The 25084-nt window shown below is 38.4% G+C and overlaps 1 protein-coding gene across 1 annotated transcript in view; it reads right to left on the bottom strand.

Annotated features, from left to right (window-relative positions):
• The window catches only part of LOC137387102 (uncharacterized), an 88915-nt gene that overhangs the window by 3248 nt on the left and 60583 nt on the right, over positions 1–25084 (bottom strand). Inside the window, exons 2-9 of the mRNA XM_068073402.1 lie at positions 12822–13003; positions 7807–7957; positions 7506–7686; positions 6952–7148; positions 6361–6531; positions 6166–6274; positions 803–888; positions 436–655 (exon numbers count right to left, since the gene is read on the bottom strand). Coding sequence (XP_067929503.1) covers positions 436–655; positions 803–888; positions 6166–6274; positions 6361–6531; positions 6952–7148; positions 7506–7686; positions 7807–7957; positions 12822–12991 — 1285 coding nt within the window. The 5' untranslated portion in view covers positions 12992–13003. The remainder of the gene's footprint in view (positions 1–435; positions 656–802; positions 889–6165; positions 6275–6360; positions 6532–6951; positions 7149–7505; positions 7687–7806; positions 7958–12821; positions 13004–25084) is intronic.

The raw sequence follows: 25084 nt of genomic DNA, 5'->3' as shown, positions 1-25084 counted from the left end.
GAACTTGTTACAGTACGATCTGCATTTGGTACACAGATTACAATTTTACAGTATTGCAGATTATAATCACTAGGTGCACTTAATACAATGCAGCTACTGTAGGTAACTATAGTTACTAAAGTTAACATACTATTTTGTAACTAATTTTCAATATGTACAGCATTTTTATAAAATATTGGACGATTTTTACCTTCTTTTTTTTCATTGTATAATTACAATGGTTTCTATACTCTGACATACGATTTTTTCACCATACGATGCCAGCCTTGGAACGGATTGACATCGTATCTCGAGGGTACACTGTATAGATAAATTCCTCTTTACTTATTCTAAACCTAAATGCATCCATGTCATCTGATTGTTCCACACTGATGATATTGTTTTAGAATACAATTGTTCTGCAATCATTATAACATATATTACACTGTAACACACCTCGTATCTTAGAAGTGAATTCTTTAGCATGTATAATCTTCAGAAACTCATAATGAAGTTTGTCAAACTCGTCCTTCACTTCTGTTTGTCGCAGCCTTCTGTTAGACCCCTTTACCAGTGTTTCCTCTTTTTCCTCCTCAGGTTTTAAATTAGCCATCTGTTGTATCACCCATGGAAACTCTCCTTCCTTTTCAGGACTTTCATACTGTTTTCTGATTTCCTGTAACAAAATATAAATTAGCAACAGAGAAATGATAATCGAAAGAAGGCATAACACAGACCGCAAGACTCTCTAAAACTAAAATCAGAAGAAAGTGAATGATGTAAAAAGGGAGTGTTATTTGGGTATAACAGTGTTGAAACTTACAAAATCTGGCTTGCCACCAGACAATTGACCAATCAGGATGCCGTACATAATCTTCGTGATTTCCGCATTTATCACCAATGGACTGTCTAAAGTCAATAACTATTAGCAATTAATTAGCAGAACAACATAAATAATATACGTATAATACTCTATATTTCCATAACCATTACTATTACAGTACCTCTATATCAACATAACTATTACTATGATAGTACCTCTATATCAACATAACTATTACTATGATAGTACCTCTATATCAACATAACTACTACTATGACAGTACCTCTATATCAACATAATTATTACTATGACAGTACCTATATATCAACACTAGCTGCATTACCCGTGTTCAGGAACAGATTTACGTAAAGCAATAGTTTTATTGGGAGTTGTCTTTCATATTGTAAAACAACTCCAAATATGCAATCTACTGAAATTTTTGTGCTGATCAGACTGCATACACATATGCAGTTGTGCATGTCAATAATGTTGGAGAGACCAATGGAAATATGCAATGTGTTCTACAGGTAGTCTACAATGCATCAGTCTCGAACCACTCAAATCGGAGTTGTCCTAATTTTGTACAGAACTGATAATGAAATTGACATTGCCAGGCAAACTGAAGTTCTTCAAACTGGCAGTATTGAAAAGTTTTATATATTTTAAGAAATTGTAGAAAATATTATGCTCTTGAGCTGCTAAGCTATTGCCAGCATTTATTGAATTGAGACTTCTACATGCTTAAAACACTAATCATGACTCACCAGTTCTTCGTCTATAGCCTGTGTTTTGACATGGCATATATAAACTGTGTAGCAGTAACGTGGTTGTGTTGATAAATTTATTGTCAATAAAATTTACTATATAAACTACATATATAGCCTCTCGCTTTTCCATCATAAGGCATTACATCTGGAGCATTTTTGGACAATCGTCCCATAGAAAAATTCAGCCCTATACTGTGTAGCAGAACTGTAGTCAAGTGCGATGTTTTCTGCCCATACACGGCGCCTGGTAACAGCTGCTGTAGTTAGTGCATCTTGCTGTTGTCGCCGTTTCATCCGCTCTAAAAATTCAGCTCACCGAGCAGCTGTTGTAGCTGCTGCATCATGTTCGTGCTGCATCATGTTTGTCGCCGCTGCATCATGTTTGTCGCCGCTGCACCTGCTCGGAGGTTTCTGCACGTCTGGCCGATGTAGCGGTTGCTCTGAGCCGTTTGAGTCACTGCTGAGTCGGCTCAGCAGTCTGCACTTCTAGCAGCTGCAGCATCTATTCTGGCCTGCTCTCGATGTACCTGTGTTTGTTCAGCGGATTCTGCTCTTCTAGCAGCTGCCATTCTGTTTCGTTGTAGAAGTAGCTGTGTTTGCTCTGCAGTTTCTGCTTGTCTAGCTGCTGCTTTGCGAATTCGTTCTCTTTCTCTACGGGAACCAATCTGTTCTTGCGTTTGGCCAGTAGGCTTTTTGAGAGGGATTGTACTGCTTCAAGCGTTTCTAAAAGTGAATGAGATGGTGTACTTTTTTGTAATATACGCTGCTCGCTTTCTTCTCACCGTCGCCTATTGCAACGCTCGGAGTGCCAATGCAAGTTCTGTAGTAGCTGTAGTTCTGTAGTACTTGTAGCTGGAAAAAGGTAAAAGTAAGTCAGCTGCGGAAGGTAATGAACATGCTTACTATCATGAACAGTGGCAAATCCAATGTTTTTAAGTAGTGGATGTGTGGCAACTCATAAACAATAAAACATTGACTAAGACGTACTAACCTTTTCGCTGTAGAAATTTAGTAGGTAAGACGCAGTAGCAGTACCCATGCAAGTTCTGTAGTAGCTGTAGTTCTGTAGTACTCGTAGCTGAAAAATAAGTAAAAGTAACTTAGTTGCGGAAGGAAATGTACATGTTTACTATCACAAACAGTGGCAAATCCAACGTTTTTAACCAACTATCCAACTTTCACTGAAGTAGACTCATTAATGCGTTTTCTATGGTCGACCGCCATAGACGCATATTTGCGACTTTTCCAGCAATTGCTAGTAACTGAATTTTATTATTCGTTGATAACATAATCAACGATCTTTAGGGCTTTTATAGTAGTGACAGTGTTATCCGAAGATTTCTCTATAAAAATAGCCTAAAATTTAATTTTAATATTTTGGTTAAAAATTTCCAACTTAAAAACAAACAGTTTAATTACAGTTTAAAACAAATAATTACTCACGTTAACGACATTATAGCCATTTCAAATTTTTGTGATTACGCAGAAATAGCAAATAGCAATAAAATAGCAATAGCAGCACTGACTCTGATGGTGGTGGAAGTAATGGTTTTGTAAGAATAAGCAACATTGTAGGGGATCGCTTCGTAACCTCACATCGCTTTATCAATGCACTGAGTATAAATACAATGAATTTTTTGAATAGCAGTGTTTTGTTAACATGTTGGCAAAATCTACGATATTGTTATAACTCCTTTTACTGCTTTTATAACTAAGGCAATGCTATAACAACACTATATCTAACCTAGTGTAGCTATCTCAATCAATCACGTTACTGATAAATGCAATCAATGTAATATTTCAAAGTACCTTGAGTTCAGGTTTCCTATAATTCAAATAGCGTTCTTGAGTTGATGTCGATCCCAATGCGTCCACCACGTTGGAAATCCGGACTTCAAAAGAATACCTTTTTGTCCTCCGAATCTCCCACCTTAAACCATAACTGCCACGAACAACTTTTATCATATTTACTAGGTAAATCAGACATGCTGATTCCGATTTTGTAATCAAAATAAAGATTAGGCCACTAACTTTCAGAGTAATGAAGAACTTTTTATAGCGTTTTAATATCGGTCTCGAAAACAACACGATCGGCATAACAAGCTCCGCCCATAAATACTTGACGTAACCTAGCTTTTTAGGAACAGAAGTTATGTAGGGATGTTTAGACCGATTTAGAATAATAGAGATGGGTGTTTTAAAATCCATTAATATCTAAATTCAGCCTTAAAAATAATATCAGTCTTTTCTGAAAGGTAGATAAGCTATTTAGCATTGCATATTTAAAAAGCGCAATAACAACGCTAGCTCGTAATAAAACCGCGCTTTTTGAGCTCATTTTTCTCGGCGTCCAGCCCATTTAAACGTCATGTAACAAGCTGCGAGCAATTTTAAATAGTTTATATCCGTTTCATAAAAAACTGAAACTATTTTACAGGCTGGATTTAGATAATAATGGGTTTTAAGACACCCATCTCTATTATTCTAAATCGGACTAAACATTCCCAACTTCCGTTTCTGAAAAAGCTAGGTTTCGTCACATATTTATGGGCGGAGCTTGTAATGCCGATTGTGTTGTTTTTGAAACGGATATTGAAACGCTTTAAAAAAGCTTAAATGACTTTGAAGGTTAGTGGACTAATCTTTATTTTGAGTACAAAATCGGAATCAGCGTGTCTGATTTACCTAGAAATACGATAAAAGTTGTTCGTGACAGTTATGCTTTAAGTTAGTTAGAGACGCTCTGCCAGCGTGTAACAATCTTATTAGATCTTCCCTTAAACCTGGAAGTTCTAGCCTGAGACGCAAAGGTAAAAAAGATGTTGAGATAGACTGACGATGTCGTTTGGTAGAATAACAATATTCTAGACTACCTCCGCTTTCTAACTTTAGCTTAGTTCTTGTTGACGTGGTTGCAGCCCATAAATCAATGTTATTGAAGGTTTCTTTTCGTATGAATGTTGTGAGTCAACCTCCGCAACATTCTATTGTTCAGAATATATAGACTCCGTCTTATTTTCAATTTCAGCTATCTACTATATAGAGAACAGCGTTTTTCCAGTGGTTGCAAGAAACAAATGTTCACGTGACCTTCCTGGTACACGTTAGCAGTAAATATTAATTATATGTAATTTACTACTCATTCATTTATTTAATGAGTAATAAATTTTATTTAATTCACCACTAATATTTACTACTAATTTAGTTTTACTACTTACTCATATTAATTAAGTTTGCTTCGCACGACCGAATCAAAAAAGAAAAGACCGCTCTATAATCTATTTATACTACTCATATTTAGGAGTTATCGGTAACTCGATATATCTAGAAGACAACTCCAAAGGATACAATATTATTAGCGTAGTATTTATCGTCCACCCCTACGATGAATAGTAGTTTACGTATTATAACAGAGGCGTGTACTAACCGGATATTCCCGTTAATGCGCCCTAGCAATGAAAGAAAAAACCACAGAATAGCCACGCCCTTATATAAGCCGCATGGCTCACAAACCATCAGAAAAAAGTAGCGGCTAATAGTCCGAAAAGTACGGTATTCTATAAAGCGGACAGACAGACAGACAACGATTGCCATTTATATAGTAGATAACTATTACTATGACAGTACCTCTATATCAACATAAATATTACTATGACAGTACCTCTATATCACATAACTATTACTATGACAGTACCTCTATATCAACATAAATATTACTATGACAGTACCTCTACATCAACATAACTATTACTATGACAGTCCCTCTATATCAACATAACTATTACTAAGACAGTAACTCTATACTTACATAACTATTACCATTACAGTATCGCTATACCAACGTAAGTATTACTAGGACAGTATCTCTATATCAACATAAATATTACTATGACAGTACCTCTATATCACATAACTATTACTATGACAGTACCTCTATATCAACATAAATATTACTATGACAGTACCTCTATATCAACATAACTATTACTATGACAGTCCCTCTATATCAACATAACTATTACTAAGACAGTAACTCTATACTTACATAACTATTACTAAGACAGTAACTCTATACTTACATAACTATTACCATTACAGTATCGCTATATCAACATAACTATTACTATGACAGTACATCTATATCAACATATCTATTACTATGACAGTATCTCTATATTAACATAACTATTACTATGGCAGTATCTCTATACCAACATAACTATTACTAAGATGGTACCTCTACATCAACATAACTATTACTATTACAGTACCGCTATACCAATATATTTATATTTAAGCCTGCCACTATATTTTAGTATCTAGGAGTTTAATGCACCTTTTTTCACCTGGTCTAGTTCCTTGCAATCTATATACGTATTATTTAACCCTACTTCTGAGCCTCCCAATGCATTTTCAATGCCATAGACAAATAGAAACATAGTGAATCATTTCTGCAGATGTATATGGCTCAAATAACGTGGGTTTTCTCTATAGCAACTGACGCAAACCTGTCCTTAACTACAGATCTACAAATACAGACCTACCAATACAAACTAACCAATACAGATCTGCCAATAGAGACCACTATTAACTAACCATTGATAGTCAGGCCAGTAGCTTCTGTTATGTGTAGAGTAGGTAACTCCTTTGCAAGCCTATTGTGTAATTCTTGCTCCGCCTGCTTACTATTCCGTATGACATCCACCTGTGTACAAGAAAATAACTACATGCTTTCTGAACCATACTAACTACATACAATACCAGAAGAGCCTTGATTTATTTAATACATACCAGATGATCCTGTTTCAGACTGGCAAGCATTCTCTGTAGTATAGTGTTCAATTGGGACAACTCCGACTCGACAACATCATCTTTGAAACGAACAATGTTACTTTCCGTCTCTTGTCTCTTCCTTGTGAACTTTGACTCCAAGCTGTCATACTGAGCATTGATCTCTTTTAACTACAAACAAAAGTGAATGATAGAATACTCAAGTACTAATAGTGAGTTTAATACCTTTATCATGTATGGATATAAAAGTGCTATAAAATGTGTGATTAGATGTACACTAAAGTACAACCTGGTTTGCATACTCCCCTTTGACTTTGATTTGACTCTCTGTCACATATGATAAAATATTGATGCTGTTTAGTAGAAAAGCTACACTGAGGTGCAGTTTAAAAGTTTTATCTTTTGTTTCACACTCAAATAGCAGATCTGTTTATTGATAACAAGTAAGTCTGTCGTCCTAGACAAGAAATTCTTTCATCTAAGTAAATCTACTAGAGCCTTATACAAACAATTTCGATCGTGTCAGCGTTGTAGTTGAAGTGATCACCAGCTCATCTCCAGTGCTATAAAACAATTTTATAATTTCTCTACCTGATCATCCCTAGTGTCACGTATAAGTTTAACCAAATGTTCTGTCTCTTCACCATATCCTGTCAGAACACGATCGCTCTCCTTGCTGAGGAATGATAAAACGTCTTTCCTCTCCTCAACCTTCGTTTTTAGTAATTCTATCTTTTCACTTATTTCTCCATGAAGCTTTCTCAGATGAACTGGGCGATGCCATGAACCTACAAAAAGGTATGTAGTTAGCGCTGAGGCATGCATAGGTAGAATGCATGTGATAGGATACACATCAAAAATGACTGGTTGGCGGAATAAATGACAGTATTGATCTTATTATCTGCCTTTCACGCATTAAGAGTCTTAACTTATTTAACATTGTCTTAACCTATCTTGTCGCAACTTCTTTGGAGCTACAAACTAAAAGTACATCCAAAGATTTTTTATGAAAAGGCCAAACTAACTGGGTGTGAGTTTTTAGTCTATATCAAATCAGTCTGACACAGTGTAATATAGAAACATGGAGGAGCAGAAAAATTATTGAAAGTCATGAATATGATGAGACAAATGTGATAGTCACTCACCTGAACAGGTACCATCTTCATCAATACAGTCTTCACAGAGAATATCCGAACACTTTCGACAACCAAAGGATAACACTTGTCCTTCATGTACTGAACATGTTCTCTTCTCTTCCCGTTTGCTTCGTAGACTAAAGTCAGCAATGCTGATGATTTTGTGCTTAGACATTATATCATCATGGGACTGTACATACAAAAAACGAGCCACCACACTTAGTGTGATCCATCATCAAGATGGTGGTTCAATCTACGGAGTCAACTATAGCTTTTCATCTAAGCTTGGTTGACTATAAGTATAACTCACCTTTTTATGCTCTGGACAGTATTTCCTCTTGCATTCTGCTTCAGGGCAATATATAGTAGCCGGCTTCTCACACACGTCACAGATGTACTGAGGATTCTGGTTACCTACCTGAGCGTCTGGTAGACTATGAATTGGCACATTTAGAACCTGCCTGAAAGTCAGAGTGTAAAGTTATCAGAGGACAGAACTGACACAAAGTAATGCTTTATAGCTGACTTATGGTGTGTTTTGATGCTGTAAAAAAGAATAAATTTGAAAGTTGAGCATATTAAAACATCTTAAAATGTTCATGAAGTTGCCTCTGTGCTAGTATCGTTACTATAATCTTTACTGATCATTTTACTATAATAAGAGCCTTCCTTGTCTATCAGTTTGTTCAAAGGCAAGGTTCGAAGTTGGGAAAAAATTGAATCATAAAGGATTCGAACTGGCGACCTTTGGCTTCTCCACCCGCAGTTCTATCATCTACACCAATCATTCACCCTGTACAATTTCAGAGTTGTTGCGTATATACTTGTTCTGAGTTTTATTGACACATGTGATGAACTCTAACAGCAGTTAAGACTGTCAGGGTTCTAGTGCTCATAATGACTGCTAAAACACTATCACTACACAATGTCTAGGAATCGTTCTAAAAACTTACTTAATGTTATGCTGTAATGCTCTTATCAAATCAGAGACATATAGATATACTAAAATACTAGGTGATTGCCCGGCATTGCCCGGGTAATAAAAAAGTCTTTGGGCGGAAAATTTATGTTTATTTAACACATACAACTATTACATATTCATGATGTAACATGTTTGAGATAAAGAACTACAGGCTAAATGACTACGGCTTAGACGACTAGGAGACACGTGACCTCCTTAGATATATAGTGGCTGGAGACGAAGCTGAAGGCCTCTTGTGATCTTGAGTTCACGGTGAATGGTTAATTGCTCCCTTGAGCAATATAACATGGCGTCATAGGCAGTCTTGTTTGGGGAGAACTGTGATCGGTGATAATCTATTATATTGTGGTATAGTGGTGAATAACTAGTGATATCGGCGATCAATAGTGGTGATACAGTGGTTAGTGATTTTTCTGTGACAAGTGCGTGATATTATACAAGGTGAGTGGTAATTACACAGTATTATAGAGGTTCCGAAGGATGTTTGGAGGTAAGTGTAAGCTATTTTGAATATGGCTAGAAATTTTAATTTAAAGATTTTCCGAAACTGGTAATTAGTAGCGATGATGTTGGAGGATCATGGAAAAATTGGTTAGCTGAGTTGGATTTAAGTGTTGAAATGATCACACTGAGATTAGGTGAAGAAAATGTTACAGTAGATGGTGTTGAAGAAACTGTTGATGTATTTAGAGGTAGAATGAAATTAGTATCTTTGTTGAATGCAGTGGGTAAAGCAGATAAAGCAGCTTGGACATCTTTAGGATTTGATAAACAAGTGCCACTTCTACATATGATGGAGCCAAGGAGCTTCTACATATGATGGAGCCATGGAACTTCTACATATGATGGAGTCATAGAATTTCTACATATGATGGAGCCATGGAACTTCTACATATGATGGAGTCATGGAACTTCTACATATGATGGAGTCATGGAACTTTTACTTATGATGGAGCCATGGAACTTCTACATATGATGAAGCTATAGAACTTCTACATATGATGGAGTCATGGAACTTCTACATATGATGGAGCTATGGAACTTCTACATATGATCGAGTCATGGAACTTCTACATATGATGGAGTCATGGAACTTTTGAAAACTGTTTATGAATCTGAAGAAACTGTTTATGTTAAAACAATGAAATTTGTAACCACTAATCAGGCTAAAGGAGAAAATGATTATTTATTACGAATTGAAGATTTAAGTAGAAAAATGACTTTTGGAACTGAACATGATGTTTTGAGACTATTGCAGTAAATGGGATGAGAGAATTTTCTCTTCGATCCCAGTTGATGCAACAAAATGACTTGAATTGGACTAGGTTTTCAGGTATTTTGAGAGCTAAGAAAATAGCTAGAGATTAAGAAAGAGCTATGGAAACTGTTAAGGCAAGCAATTTTAATGTGAAATTAGAAGTAGATGCAGTAGAAAACAAATCAGAGGGTAAAGATAATCAATTTAATTGTGACTCTGATTTGGATAATGAGAAAGAAGTGAATAGAACACCTTCTAGAGATAAATTTAAATCTAGAGGGTATGGTAAGGATATGAAGTCAAGTAAATACGGTAAAGATTATAGTAAGGATAGAAGAAGCTCTAGGGACTATAGTAGTTCATCTAGAGATTCTGTTAGAGAAAGACCCCTTGAATGGTGTAGGAAAAGTAGAGATAGGTATTTCCCGAGGAAATATGATGATAGATCTAGCAAAAACTGTAGACGGTATCCATCTCTAGGGGCAGATAAATGCTATGGTTGTGGAGTGAGAGGACATGAAATCAGATTTTGTCCAGAAGTAAGATGCTTTTTTTGCTACCAAAGGGCACACAGTTAAGGACTGCAGGTTACATAGGAGAGATAAGTACAAAAGTAGTGGAAGTAGTGAAGGGAGAAGAAGTCCTACTCCCAGAGTAAGGTTTTCTCAGTCTAGTAATAGCAGCTGACTAGGTGAGAAATTTGTCAGAAATTTATCTGTAAACGGTAAAGATATTGAGTTTACTTTTGACACAGGAACTGATGTATCTACTCTGACTGAAAAAGCTAATAGAAAGCTTGGTTTAAATTTAAAAGAGCCCGAGCAAATTTTGAATGGAGCTGATGGAAATATACTGAACGTTTGAGGAGTAGCTGATGTAGACTATGAACTGTTTGAAGAAAATGAAGTTAGACGTAAAAAAAAATTAAGAAACGTTGGGATAAAAAGTATAGAGTTTCAAAGTTTGACAAGTTAAAACCTGGTTAAATGGTTTATGTAAAAGCTTCTACTGATGTAGGTTCCAAAGGTATAGTTTTGAGAAAGGATAAATCCCCTGAAAGTTAGTTACTGGGTTAATGTAGGCATGAGCGAAATATGTAGAAATAGGAAACACTTGCTTTTGTTAAATTCTGATGACTAAAATACATCATATGAGAATTCTAATGATAATTGTCTTCTCTTGTATAGTTACTAATCAAAAGAGGGCAACTCTGAAATAGTAGAAAATGCTAATGATTTATCTGAAAGTCGGGAGGACATGATTCCTGATTTAGAGATCCATGAACAGGGGGAGGACACACTTGGTGTTGCTGAGCATGTGGAGGAAACTCTTGAAGTTGGTAAACACGAGGGGGAAACTCCTGTTGTTGGTGATAGAGAAGTGCCAGGAAATAGTAATGGTTTGCCTAGAAAAAATTCTAGAAGTGAATTTGTGCCTGTTAGTAGGGAACCAGTTGTCACTAGCTCAGGTCGAGTTAGTAAGCCACCTCTGAAATATGGTATGGAGTATTATAAATGAATTGGTTACTGCTACTCATAGTAGAGATACTAGAAAGGAGAGTAAGGTTGAGGAATCCAAAGAGGAGATCCAACCTGAAACCTCCGTTGAGAGAGTAGTGTGAAGAGCAAGGTTGAGGAACCCAAAGAGGTCCAACGTGAAAGCTCCATTGAGAGTGTAGAGGAAGGGATTGAGATAGCAGATAGAAGTGGCGATGACGATCAGCTTGCTGGTTCTGAGCCAAAATATACAGGTAACCCGGTTGCAATGGATGTGGAACCTAAAAAGACCGATTCGTACAGGGAGAGTGTTGGTGTGGAGGAAGATGAGTTGTTAAATGATTGAATAAAGGCGTTTAAGTAAACAGAATAATGGGTGAGTAGAACCCATTATATACACATATCTGATCTTGGACTTGGTAACTATGATGATGACTTAAGGCTCTTGTGATTATCTAACCAGCTTGGCTTGATAACCCTGCTTGATTGGATTTAACGCTTGCTTGATAAGAGATCACTTATTCTGCTGTTAGTGGTTGCGCTCAGGTGAACCTTGAGAGTATCAAAATTAGAATTTGTATTGGATTAAGCATTGTGGTTTTGAAAAAAGGGGATGCTATATGTTTATGATGTAACACGTTTGGGATAAAGAACCACAGGCTAAATGACTACGATTTAGACAACTAGAAGACACGTGACCCCCTTAGATATATAGTGGCTGGACACAAAGCTTAAGGCCTCTTGTGATCTTGAGTTCACGGTGAGTGGTTAATTGCTCCCTTGAGCATTATAGCACAACATTTACTATTTTAACCTTCCAACTTCACATGTAAGCTTAAACTGTCATTTGAACTTTTAAACATGTGCTTGTTGTGCAGAGGAAGGGAAAACATGTGCTTTTTGTGAGGGAAAACAAATTTGCCCTGGTATGGCAAGAACAGAAAAGCATTGTGTTTTATAGAGTCAAGCAAAAAATTATTTATAACAGAGGCATCATAACCCATGGGCGCAAAGTATCAACTAATACATCATTTTGCGTGTGCACTCGAGGAAAGGGTATGTGATATATTATAAGAGCGCTAGAATTCTAAGGACTGTGTAGCTCAGTGGTTAAATGCATTGCGATCTCTCGGTTTTGAACTAAGAGATTGCAATCTTTAGGTTGCAATCTCCGTGAGTTTAAATTCAGCACGACGCGAGCTTCTCATTTCAAGATTTTAATAGCTATAACTGGAGAGACCGAAAGATGGATTTTAATATATATATAGATAACTAGAGTATTAGAATAAGTTACCTAATACTTTATTTTTATGTTCTTGTCTCTACTAGAGCCATTGAAGTTGTTTCATGCTGCTGACCCTGCTGACTTTTCTAGCCAGTAACACAAAAGTACATCAGCATGAAACATGACTCTACTGACTGCCCTAGAGACAAGTTAATAAGTATAATAAATATAACATACTTCAACACTCTAGTTAAATTGTTAGCAGATTAAATTAGATGTAAATTAGACTAACCTAGTAGAGACACCAACTGAAAATGGTTGTAACTAATGATAAGATTTGATTACAGTATCATAAATTACTCACTCGCAGTCTGGACACTCCACTATCTTCCGTGCATCCAGAGCTCCATCTAGACAACCTGAGCAGTGTGTATGTCCACAGGGTAACAGCTTTGGTATTTTCATATTTTCATTCTGTTTCAAGCAGTAGCCACATCCTACAGATGTGTTTGTTGGATCTGGGGCAGCAGCCATTTTAGTTGGTTACTGCAAACACGGGTCCAATCACATAACTTATTTAAATATCATATTAGGTAATCAAATTTTTTGTGTAAACTTTTACTATCAGGTATCTAACCCACTTGCTAACTATGGTAAGTGTCTACGATCTTAATATAACAAATTCTGATGAAGCCAAAGAGGACTTTTCTACTCAGTCAAGAGATCTGTGCGAAAAAGAATCGCTGGCACCAATGATATACAACCCCCACTGGATAGGTTACGGACATTATATGGGCGGGCTTTAATGATCGAGCTATGTTAGGAATGTGTTAGCCTGGGGTTTGGGGGCTAACGCAGTTCTCGTGAGACGGTCGCGTTGCCTTGTTGCCTCAATTGCGGATAACACCTGAATTCTGACAAAACAACAAAACCTGTAACTAGCAAAAACGTAATTCTCTCTTTCCCTTTTCAATTTCAGCAATATACTAGGATCCATGAAAAATAAAACATTTCAAATTACCTGTTTTTACCAGTTTTGAGATTGGTAGGGGTCGTAGTATATGCTTAAAGTTAAATATAATTTACAAGAAATCACCCTACAATGTCCTTTTTCCCTAGTTTTTGATTAATATTTTGCCACCTCTACTAAAAATGACAGTTTTTCATCGTTGTCACATTGTTTGACCTGGCCAATAAGATGAGACAGCAGACAAGTCTTAGTGTAGTTTTCATACTCAAAATATAAAACTAAATTTGGACCATTTCAAAATGGCGACTATTAATATCATGAATGCTTGTGAATGGCAACTGACTTATCATAACAGTGACAATATTGGGCAACTATATTTATTTGGCAGCAAAATGAAAGCAACAGATCAGTAAAATAACCACTATTGTTCATAATATTTGTAAATTTACAAAGGGCTTTATTAAGCATATTTCTTTGTTTTGGTGCCATGTTTGGGTTCATCCTAACAGAGCTCGATCAACAAACCCCGCCCACATGATGGCCGTGATTGTGATTATATCATTGCTGGCACAGATAAGCTGCTCATTGCAGGTGACATTAATGCAAGGGGTGATACATTTACGTTAATAATAAGATTAATACTTGTTAATCTACCATTAAAATAATGTGTTTCTGCTAACTATCAGTATAAACTAGAGTTGCTAACATGTTGTTATTAAAACATTGTATTATTTTATTTATTTTATTGCAAGCTCTGCATTATTGTATACTTGTCTTTTTTGGCATTGTAGTTTCACGGTGAAGTTAACAGGAGGTTGACTACAACAAACTATCAGTCAATAAATGAAATTATAATTCACTGCATAATTCTAACATCAATTGGAATCTTCACTACATTCTTATAATAAGGAGAGACACACCACAGTTCTGTGTCACGAAACTCATCAAAAACGTCAGAAACAAGTTTTACCAACCAATCGTTATAAATTAAGACAAATAAAAGCTGAAACTGCCGCTGCGGCAAGATTTGTAGTGCTACAGGCTGAAGAGGAAGCACATGAACTTAAAATACAAAAACATTGTCTCCCACAAATGAGACTGAAGGCTGAAATTGAGGCTCAGCAAGCAACGACCCAAGTATATGAACAAGCAATAGAAGAGAAAGAGGAGCACAGCGCATTTATGCATCTTCTTGCTCGTCTCTCTTCTATGGAACCACAGCTAAATTCTCAGTTATCACAGCACATATCGCCAGTTAATTTTGCAACCCATGCCATCGTTCTTAACAGATGACCGGCAGACCACATACACACTTAAACACACACCCCACAGAATAGACGCAATCAATCAACACAGCAGGCCTTGTGGTATCTAACATTGGTCAAGACGGCCAACAGCAATTATAGCATACTGACTTCATGCCTGCTACAAACTATATTACTCATGAAACCATAGCAAAGCTAAAACCTAAAATGCAGTTAACAATAATTAACTTAAAGGTTGACTTGCAACAAAATTCACATTACAATTATTTGATATGAAAATATTCACCATGTCTTACTCTGTTGTGTTGTAGGTGCAAAATATGTGGGAATGTGATTACAAGCTTTTAAAAGCTCAAAAATGAACAGTTAATCGCAGCCACACGAGACCGCCGTAGTTTGGATTCTCCTTCCAAAACGGCTCAAATGTGGCGTAGCTGTGTTAGAAGGTTTCTGTTTACACTCACATGCAACCTTATTCGTCGAAATATTTCACAAATATACTTCACGCATTCAATAAAACCATGTCTATAGTTCTTATGCGTCTATTTTATCGTCATTTTAATGCTGTCACTTTTAGCAGTGATATCTTATAACTTACCGTAAAAATTCGTTTAATTTTTTAGCCTTAGCTTAAAATACTACATATCATTGTCTGATAATCATGACGAGCCTGTTGGTCATTTGTGATAATCGAAAAGTGCTGCAAAAATTATTTGCGAAGTATTGTGTCACATGATCAGATTACCACTTGCCAATTAGACCAGGCCGAAACAAAACTGTAAAGTAGCGAACATCTATATTTGATACGGGGTCTTCAGTAAAACCCGAAGTGTTTGTCATAAACTAGTGCTGCGATAAGTTTTATATTGAGCTTTTTATTGCCCTTTAAATTCACGGGAGAACATCACGTGACAAGACGATAACCAAATTTCATGACTACGTCAGAGAAATAAAAAGATTCCAATCTACGGTGGCTTTTCATTTTTGAGCTTTTAAGAGCTTGTAATCACATTTCCACATATGTGGCACCTACAATACAACAGAGTAAGACATGGTGAATCTTTTGATACCAAATAACTGTGATGTGAATTTTGTTGCAGGTCAACCTTTAACGACCATGACTCCAAATAGACTTGAGCTTGAGTCGAAGCTTGTGACAGGCGTGAATGTTCGCGTTTACGGTATCACAGAATGACACATGATACAGCTTTGCTACTCATGTCTTTCCCCGCCTATAAATAACAATAAAATTCCACCAAAGAACAAGCTGCAAAGGTGGCCTCACCTGTTACAAGTGGCATATAAATTACCACACAATTACTATGACATACCAGTAAGACTGCTTATTAGCAACACTTTCATGGAGGCATATCGCCCTCAACAAATTCTGTCCACTGATAACAATGATGAACCGCTTGCCATCAAAACTCCACTGGGTTGGAAGGTCATGTGTAAACTGAATTCAAAGTGTGCAATGTATGCCACAGTGGTTAATCAATCATTACCAGAAGGTAGAGAGCTTGTCACTTATCAGCACACTGAAAAATCAAGCAAAGAGCTTTCCTAACTCATCAACTTGTACAATGCTAGCTTCGCTGAATCACATTGAGCTTATCAATAGAGAACTGACAATTTTTAGAAGTAATAAAAAATAAGACCACCATAGCAAATAACAGTGTTACTGTGCCTTTACTATTCAGAACGAAGGCACCTCACACAGACACAAAATTTGCTGCACTTCATCGGTTCAACCTTCTAAAAAAAATATTAAAGAAAGACTCTGCTTATACGACACAATACCACCAATTTATGTCTGACATCATCACAAAAGATGAAGCGATAATGTCACTTTATGAATGTTCTGACTCTTGACACCTTCCTCATTTTGGTGTATTTTAACCTCATAAACCTGATCGAATTCACGTTGTCTTTGACAGTGCTGCCAAGGTGGGAGGCATTAGTTTAAATGACTTCCTACTTCAGGGCTCTGAACACATGAGCGACTGCAAGGTATCCTCTTACGCTTTCCTAAACCCCATGTAGCCTTTATGGATGATATTGAACAAACGATCCACCAATTTAATGTAACTACATAGTACCAGGATTACCTTAGAATCCTGTGGTGTGATAAGTTTGGCAGTCTGGTAACTTACAAAATGGCGGTCCATCTGTTTGATGCTAGATCTTTATCAGCATTGCCAAATATTGTCTCAGATTTTTTGCTGATGGCTTCGATGCATTATCACCCACTCATTCACCGTCTCCTCACTCTATCCAAGAAAACTTTTATGTCGATTATGCACCTTATGATTGTGCTGACTTCTGGTACCGTCCTAATTTTGCAGTATTTCAACTTCATAAACCTGATCTGAATCGTGTTGTCTTCAGCAGTGCTGCCAAGGTAGGAGTCATTAGTTTAATAGACTTTCCTCTCCAGGGTCCTGAACACATGAACGACTGCAAGGCATCCTCTTTTGCTTTCGTAAACCCTCTGTAGCCTTCATGGATGATATTGAGCAGATGTTTTACGAATTTAAAGTAGCTACATAGTACCAGGATTACCTTAGATTCCTGTGGTATGATGAGTGTAGTTGTCTGGTAACTTACAAAATGACAGTCCATCTGTTTGATGCTAGATCTTAATCAGCATGTGCCACATATTGTCTCAGATTTTCTGCTGATTGCTTTGATGTATTATCACCCACTCATTCACCATTACATTACCTTTTCCAACAAATCTTTGATGTCGATGATGGCCTCTCAAACACTGCTAGTGAAAAGCTATATAGCTCATCAAACAAACTCCGGCATTGCGTAAAACCCGGAGCCTGAGACTACACAAAATAGCGTCAAACAGTAGGACTGTCATGTCACACCTCCCTAGAAGTGGGTGCGCTAGTGCATTAGCTAACCTTGAGCTCACCTCTAACCTACTACCACAAGAGCGGACTCTTGGTGTGTTATGGAATAATGCGCCAGACCAATTTACATCTCATCATAGTTCTACACTCAAGCCTAACACTTGGCGAGGCGTCTTGTCTACCAATGCTCAGGTGTTTGACCCTCTAAGACTGTCAGCCCCTTTTACACTTCAAGGAAAAATCATTCTGCAAGACTCCTGTTGAAGCAGTTCGGATTAGAATACTTTACTTGACCAATTGCTACTCAAGAAAAGGTCTGCATAAAAATCAGACCTTGACAACATCAACAAAATTGACACAACTCGATGCACTACCACCCCTGATTCGGGCTCCAGTAAATCCGCCCAGTTACATGCATTTGCAAGTGCCAGTGCTCTTTGTTACATCCATTGCACATATGTTTGACTAGTGAGCAGCACTGAAAATGTTCATGGAACACTTCTCGCTAACACTTCTTGGAAAAGGTTGCTCCAATAAAGCAGGTCACAGTTCTCAGACTAAAGCTCCAAGCAGCAATAGGTGCTGTTAAAGCTGTCAATAAGTACATCAGGGAACTTGAAATCTCAAACATAACCACCCACTTTTTTTAGATTCAACAGTTGTCCTGGATTACATCAACAACACGGCTGATCGGTTCCATACCTACGTAGCAAACAGGGTATGAACTAGAGATGCCCCAATTCTAATTTCACCAGCCGATTCAGATACCGATTTGATATACCTATGCTTATTGAAAAATAATCCGATTCAGATATTTTGTGTTGCATAGATAATTGTTAATTTTATTATGCAAATATAAATATAATTAAAAAAAAATATAAATATTGGTGTATTTATTTGTTTGATTTATGGAAAAAAGATATACATGTATATATATTTACATACTGCCATACCATGCATCTATGCATCATGCATCTCATCTGTTGTGTTGAGGGCGCAAAATATGTGGCAACATGAGTACTAAGTTCTTAAAAGCTAAAAACGAACAGTTTTTACGAACTGTCGGAATCCATTTATTTCGACGACGACTCAAACATTGTGGTTATTGTTTGGACAGGTGATGTTATCATGTGAAGTGAAAGGCTCATAAAAGGCTTAAGATAAACGTCTCGTAGCACTAGTTTATGGCAAACACTTCGGGTTTCACCAAAAAGCCCTTATCAAATATAGTGGTCGCTACTATACAGTTTTGTTTCAGCTTGGTCTAATCATCTAGTCGTAATCTGATCGTGTGACCTACACTTCCTGCCAAATGGCGCAAACAATTTCTGCAGCACTTTTCGACCATCACAGGTGACCAAAAGGCTCCTCATGTTTACCAGAGGATGATATGCACTCCTTCAAGCTAAGGTTAGAAAATTAAACAAATTTTTATGGTAGGTTGTAAGATATCAGTGTTCAACCTGATAGCATTACAATGATGATGAAATAGACGCGTAAGGACAATAGACATGGTTTTATTGAATGCGTGAAGTATATTTGTGAAACTATTTCGACGAATGAGGTTGCGTGAAAACGTAAACAGAAGCCATTGTGTTCAGCTACGTCCCATTTAAGCCATTTTGGAAAGCCGTCACGAAACCTACGGCGTTTACGTGATGGCTGCGATTAACTGTTCGTTTTAGCGCTTGTAAGAGCTTGTGATCACATTTCCACATATTTTGCACTTACAACACAGCAGATTAAATCTTTTGATACCAAATAACTGTAATGTGAATTTTGTTGCAAGTCAACACTTAAAAAGTCTGGCTTTCAATGCAGCATATGAAGTACTAGGACAAGCATCCACGAGACTGTGTTATATTATGTACTTTAGAGTTATCTTCCCACCATGGTATCAATATTATATTCGCATACCTTGTCTGTCCCACTTTGTGTTTCCTGTAAATAAACAGTTTCCTGTCACCTACCGCATGGACCGCATCACGCTTACTATTACTAAACTCTTACGTTATCAGAAACACCTACCAACAATACCACATGGTGACCAGTACTAATACATCGTGAGAACATTTATGTTAATTCTTTGCTAGAAAGTTTTTGGTCTGATCTTCTTTCAATCGACGCTAAATATGGCAAAGTTTAACCCACCGGCAGAATTTGACTTTGTACCGGAGAATTGGGCTGAGTGGTCCACCAGGTGGGGTAGATTTCGTAGCCTGTCACAGCTAGATAAGCAAGAAAATCAGCTGCAGATCGATAGTTTGCTGTATACAATGGGATCTAAAAGTGAGACAATTTTCAATTGCCTGGGACTGTCTACAGAAGACAAACAAATTTACACAAAGGTGAAAGAAGGTTTCGACAAATACTTTTCTCCAAGGAAATACGTTATATTTGAAAGAGCAACATTCTTCAGACGTGACCAGCTTCCCGGTGAGTCTGTTGAAAAATCTATTCGTGCAATAAACCACATGGCGGATAGATGCGACTTCGGAGATCGTAGATCAGAGCAGATTAGAGATCGGATCGTAGTGGGAATTGCGGACAAAGATGTTAGCAGAGAAATGCAAAAAATGGAGCTGAACCAGCTTACTGAGGAAAAGGCAGTTGCCATGGCGAGGCAATCTGAGCAAGTTGAACGTCAGATGAAGTTGTTGAGTCGCGGTGAGGATAACACCTCTGTTGACGCTATCCATAGCGATAATCATCAGAGACGTGAGCCAAGTCGCAATAGCCATCGCCTGCCCCCAGCCTCTGGCTATCAGCGCCAAGGGCAACATCAACCGTGTAAAAACTGTGGGTACTACCAGCATTCGAGAGGAAGCTGTCCTGCTCTGCGTGCTGTTTGCCGGAAATGTTCAAAAAATAGGACATTTTTCGAAAGTATGCTTGATGTCAGCCGGTAAGCCTAAGTCAGATTCCAACAGCCGTACGTCTGTCGATGAGGTAGAGGCAGAGATAGAGAGGGTATTCCTAGGTGAAGTCCAGGATAACCAAAATTACAGTAACCCATGGATGAAAAGTATTGATGTGTGCATGGGTGAGCCAGAGTCGAAACCTGTGTCCGTGAAGTTTAAACTTGACACTGGTGCTGACGTTTCTGTTATACCTAGTAGCTTGTGTTCTGGTCAAAGTTTAAAACCAAATGACAAGATTTTAGTTGGCCCTGGAAATAGTAGAGTACCTGTGCTAGGTTATTTTTCAGCTAGACTGAGCGTAAATAATGCTGAACACTATGAACGTCTATATGTAGTCAACCAGACAAAAGCGTTGCTAAGTAGAAATGCATGCATTGAGTTAGGTCTGGTAAAAGTCAGTTGTAATGTCGATCATGTGCATACTATTAACCATTTTAAATGTGAATTTCCTAAGCTGTTTCAGGATCTGGGCTGTATGAAGCAGGAGGCTGATATCACGCTGCGGGCAGGTTGTCAACCGTACGCCATAAACACGCCAAGAACTGTACCTTATCCGTTGCTCGACCACGTCAAGTCAGAACTCGATACGATGGTTAAGGAAAATGTAATTTTCCCTGTCGATAAACCCAGTGACTGGTGCTCTCCGATGGTAGTTGTGCCGAAGCCAAACTCCCGTGTCCGTATTTGTGTTGACTATACTAAGCTAAACAGAGATGTCAAAAGGGAGATCTATCCAATGGCCCATGTTGAATCGAGCCTGGCAAAGCTAGGCACTGGTAAACTGTTTACCGAGCTAGATGCGAATTCAGGATTCTACCAAATTCCATTGACCCCTCAAGCCAGAATGCTGACAACATTCCTCACTCCATTTGGCCGTTTCGCTTTTAACCGGTTACCGTTTGGGTTGTCGTCTAGCCCTGAGATTTGCTCAAAGATTATTTCACGCGTACTGGATGGCCTTGAGGGAGTAATTTGCCACATGGATGATGTGTGTATATGGGGAAACGACCAACAAGAACACGATAATAGAGTCCGTGCTGTGTTAGATCGAATGGTACGAGCCGGTATGACACTAAATGAATCCAAATGTCAGTTTGCCTGTCGGAGCATCAAATTTTTAGGCCACGTAATAAGCTCCAATGGCATTAAACCTAACCCCGACGCCATCCAGGGCATCCGAGATTTTGCGATACCGAAAAATGTGAGTGACGTGCGAAGTTTTCTTGGCATGGCCAACCAACTCAGTAAGTTCACTATGCGTTTAGGTGATCTCAGTACACCTCTCAGGGACTTGCTCTGCAAAAACTGTCCGTGGTACTGGGGAGACCGGCAAGCTAAAGCCTTCACCAACATCAAAGATGAGCTGTCCCAATCTGTAGAGCTGGCGGTGTACAACCCAACTCGCAAAACTATCATCCAGTCAGATGCATGTAGGAATGGCATTGGTGCTGCATTACTACAAGTACAACCTGATGGTTGTACTACTACGGAGCAACGATATGCGTTTAGTTTACGCTGCGTCACGAGCACTCACCGACACTGAGCAACCACATGCCACGATTGAACAGGAAGCCCTCGCCATTGTATGGGCATGCGAAAAGTTCAGAAATTACATTATAGGCATGACTGTTAGTATTCAAACCAATCACAAACCGCTCGTCTCTTTATTTAGTGACACAGAACTCGGCAAAATGCCTGCTCGCATTCAACGATTTGGAATGCGCATGTTACGCTTCCGGTACCGGATGGAACACATTCCTGGGAAGCAAAATATTGTTGCTGATGCACTTTCCCGTTCAAAGGCCGTTCCTACTGTGGAGGACATAGCATTCTTGGAGGAAGTAGAAAATCATGCTCGCAGTACTCTGCTTTACTCCGCCTCCAATGAGAGACTCAGCAAACTCATAGAGTCACAGAAAAATGATGAGGTATTGGCAAAAATTCACCACTTTGTTAATACGTCGTGGCCTGCGTATAGGACGTCTAATGACTCATTAGTACGTCCTTTCTTTGAGAATCGCTCTAGAATAACCATAATTTATGGAGTACTCGTTTTCGACGATCGAATAATCATTCCGCTCGCTGACCGTCTCAAAGTGCTACAGAAAGTTCACCAAGGCCACCTAGGCATTACTAAGTGCAGAGATCGAGCAAGGAAGTCAATTTGGTGGCCCGGGATGTCGCAACAAATTGCGGAAATGGTACGCTCATGTGAATCGTGTCGAAAATTAGCCCGAGTTCCTCCAGAGCCACTGATGAGATCAGAGTTCCCGTCTCGCCCATGGGAGCGTGTTGGTAGTGACCTATTTTATTTTAAAGACTGTTGGTATCTATTGCTAGTTGATTATTATTCTCGTTATGTCGAGGTCGCTATGCTGAAAGAGCTCAACAGCCTGGAGACCATTGGTCACATGAAAAGCATCTTTGCACGTCACGGAATTCCTGCGCTACTGGTTTCAGATAATGGGCCGCAGTACTCTTTGATAGAATTTCAAAAATTTGTCACCGGCTATGGTTTTAAACACATCACTAGTTCGCCAAAGCACCCGCAATCGAACGGAGCAGTCGAGAGAGAGCCGTTCAAACCATAAAGTCCATGCTGAAAAAAGAGACCGACCCTTATCTTGCATTGCTGGCATATCGTTCATCACCCATTGAGAATGGATTATCTCCTGCAGAGTTGCTTATGGGCCGACAACTCCGAATGACTGTCCCAGCACTTCCCGTCACGCTGGAGGCCTCTAAGCCTAACCTCCAAAGCATTCGTGCTCAGGAGGAGGACCAGAGAAAGAAAAACAAGATCTCCTATGACAACCGACACCGTGCCAGAGAACTGCCACTGCTTGACCCTGGACAACAGGTCTTTGTTCCAGATTTAAACCGTGAAGCTGTAGTAGCAGCAGCTGTCCCAAATGCTCCTCGGTCCTATCTTCTCCGAAACTCAGGTGGAACTTCAATTCGTCGTAACCGAATTGACATACGACTGATCGAAAATATAGCTGACGATGTTAAACCGCCACCAAACAGTCCAAAGGGGCACTATATATCGAGGTCTGGTCGTACGATTAGGCAGCCTGTGAAGCTCGACTTATGAATCCGACAGCGTGGTGTCAGCCCCCTGGTTCAGACTCTAGCACTCAAGGTTCTGTAACCTTTGTAGGTCACTGCACTCTTGTTAATATTAATGTGACAATCATTTCTCAATCAATATGTCTTTAAGTAAATGCTACGCTTTCAATGTTCATGTTTGTCGGAGAAAGAGAGATGTTGTATTATGTACTTTAGAGTTATCTTCCCACTATTGTATCAATATTATATTCGCATACCTTGTCTGTCCCACTTTGTGTTTCCTGTCAATAAACAGTTTCCTGTCACCTACCGCATGGACCGCATCAAGCTCACTATTACTAAACTCTTACGTTATCAGAAACACCTACCAACAATACCACACTGGTCACCATGTGGTATTGTTGGTAGGTGTTTCTGATAACGTAAGAGTTTAGTAATAGTAAGCGTGATGCGGTCCATGCGGTAGGTGACAGGAAACTGTCACCTACCGCATGGATTGGTTCAGGGAAGGTGATGTAAAGCTAAACTAGCTGCCTGAAAAAAAACGTTGCACAAAGTCGGTATCTGTCGTTACCTCCAGCAATACACCAGAGAACCAATACACCACATTGGTGAGAGAAAAAAGCAAGAAGCCCACAGTATCTTGCTGATAGCATTGATATGAAGGAACCTTACCCCGGTTTCATAAAAGTAAAAGAAAAGAAGTTTCACAGAAAAAAATAGTACAGATAAAAACACTTCATAGACAAACAGCCCTACAGGATAAGAATCCGGCTCTGGATTGATTTGCCGAGCTCTCTTTTTCATATAACACTAGCCAACTCATGTATGACAACAATAAACCTGTGGATTTTTTCAACAAAGCTAAATAAATCTTCATTTATTAGTCTTAATTAAACAATGTACATGTATAACATTAAGTGTGCGTTTCATAGCGGGGCTTGTTGCTTTCCACTTCAATTACGCACCAGTTTACACTCGATAGTCCATTACTGTACTACTAACATATTCAATTAGAGGAATACGTCGACGAATTTTTGCAAATATTTATTTACCTGCCTCTAAAAACTTTTTTTCAATGAAGTTCATAAAAATGACTTGATCATATTAAGCTTTGCCAAGGCATTTATGACTTTTCGCCAAAATATTTAGCTCATCACAAAAACGAGATCTGCGGCTCCGAGGCATTTGTGTCACGTGACGGAAAACCCAGGTAAAGGGAAACTGGTCGTTTATTCCGGAGCCGGATAGCTTCACAAAGTCTCGCGGTCAATACCGGAAACAAAATCCTTGGTTTCCAAAAAACTCGGGTCAGATCTAAAAAAGATAGTAACGATTTGTGAGTTTTTGGCCGCAATTCCTAACTCGGTTGCGGAATGTACACATAAATAGATTTTGGCGCCTACAATATAACTGCACGTTGACAAGGTCGTTTCTACGCAACTACAAAACTGCTAATGCTAGTTGTACTGCGTAGTTGTAGTAGGCTGTTGTTGTAAATGGTTTTTAGTATTCTCTGGAATAGAGCTTGTACATCGATA

This window comes from Watersipora subatra, chromosome 2 (genome assembly GCF_963576615.1).
Source record: "Watersipora subatra chromosome 2, tzWatSuba1.1, whole genome shotgun sequence".
In the NCBI taxonomy this organism is placed as follows: Eukaryota; Metazoa; Bryozoa; class Gymnolaemata; order Cheilostomatida; family Watersiporidae; genus Watersipora; species Watersipora subatra.
The sequence above is the reverse complement of the archived record's forward strand: the minus strand, read 5'-3'. Positions and strand labels throughout refer to the sequence as shown.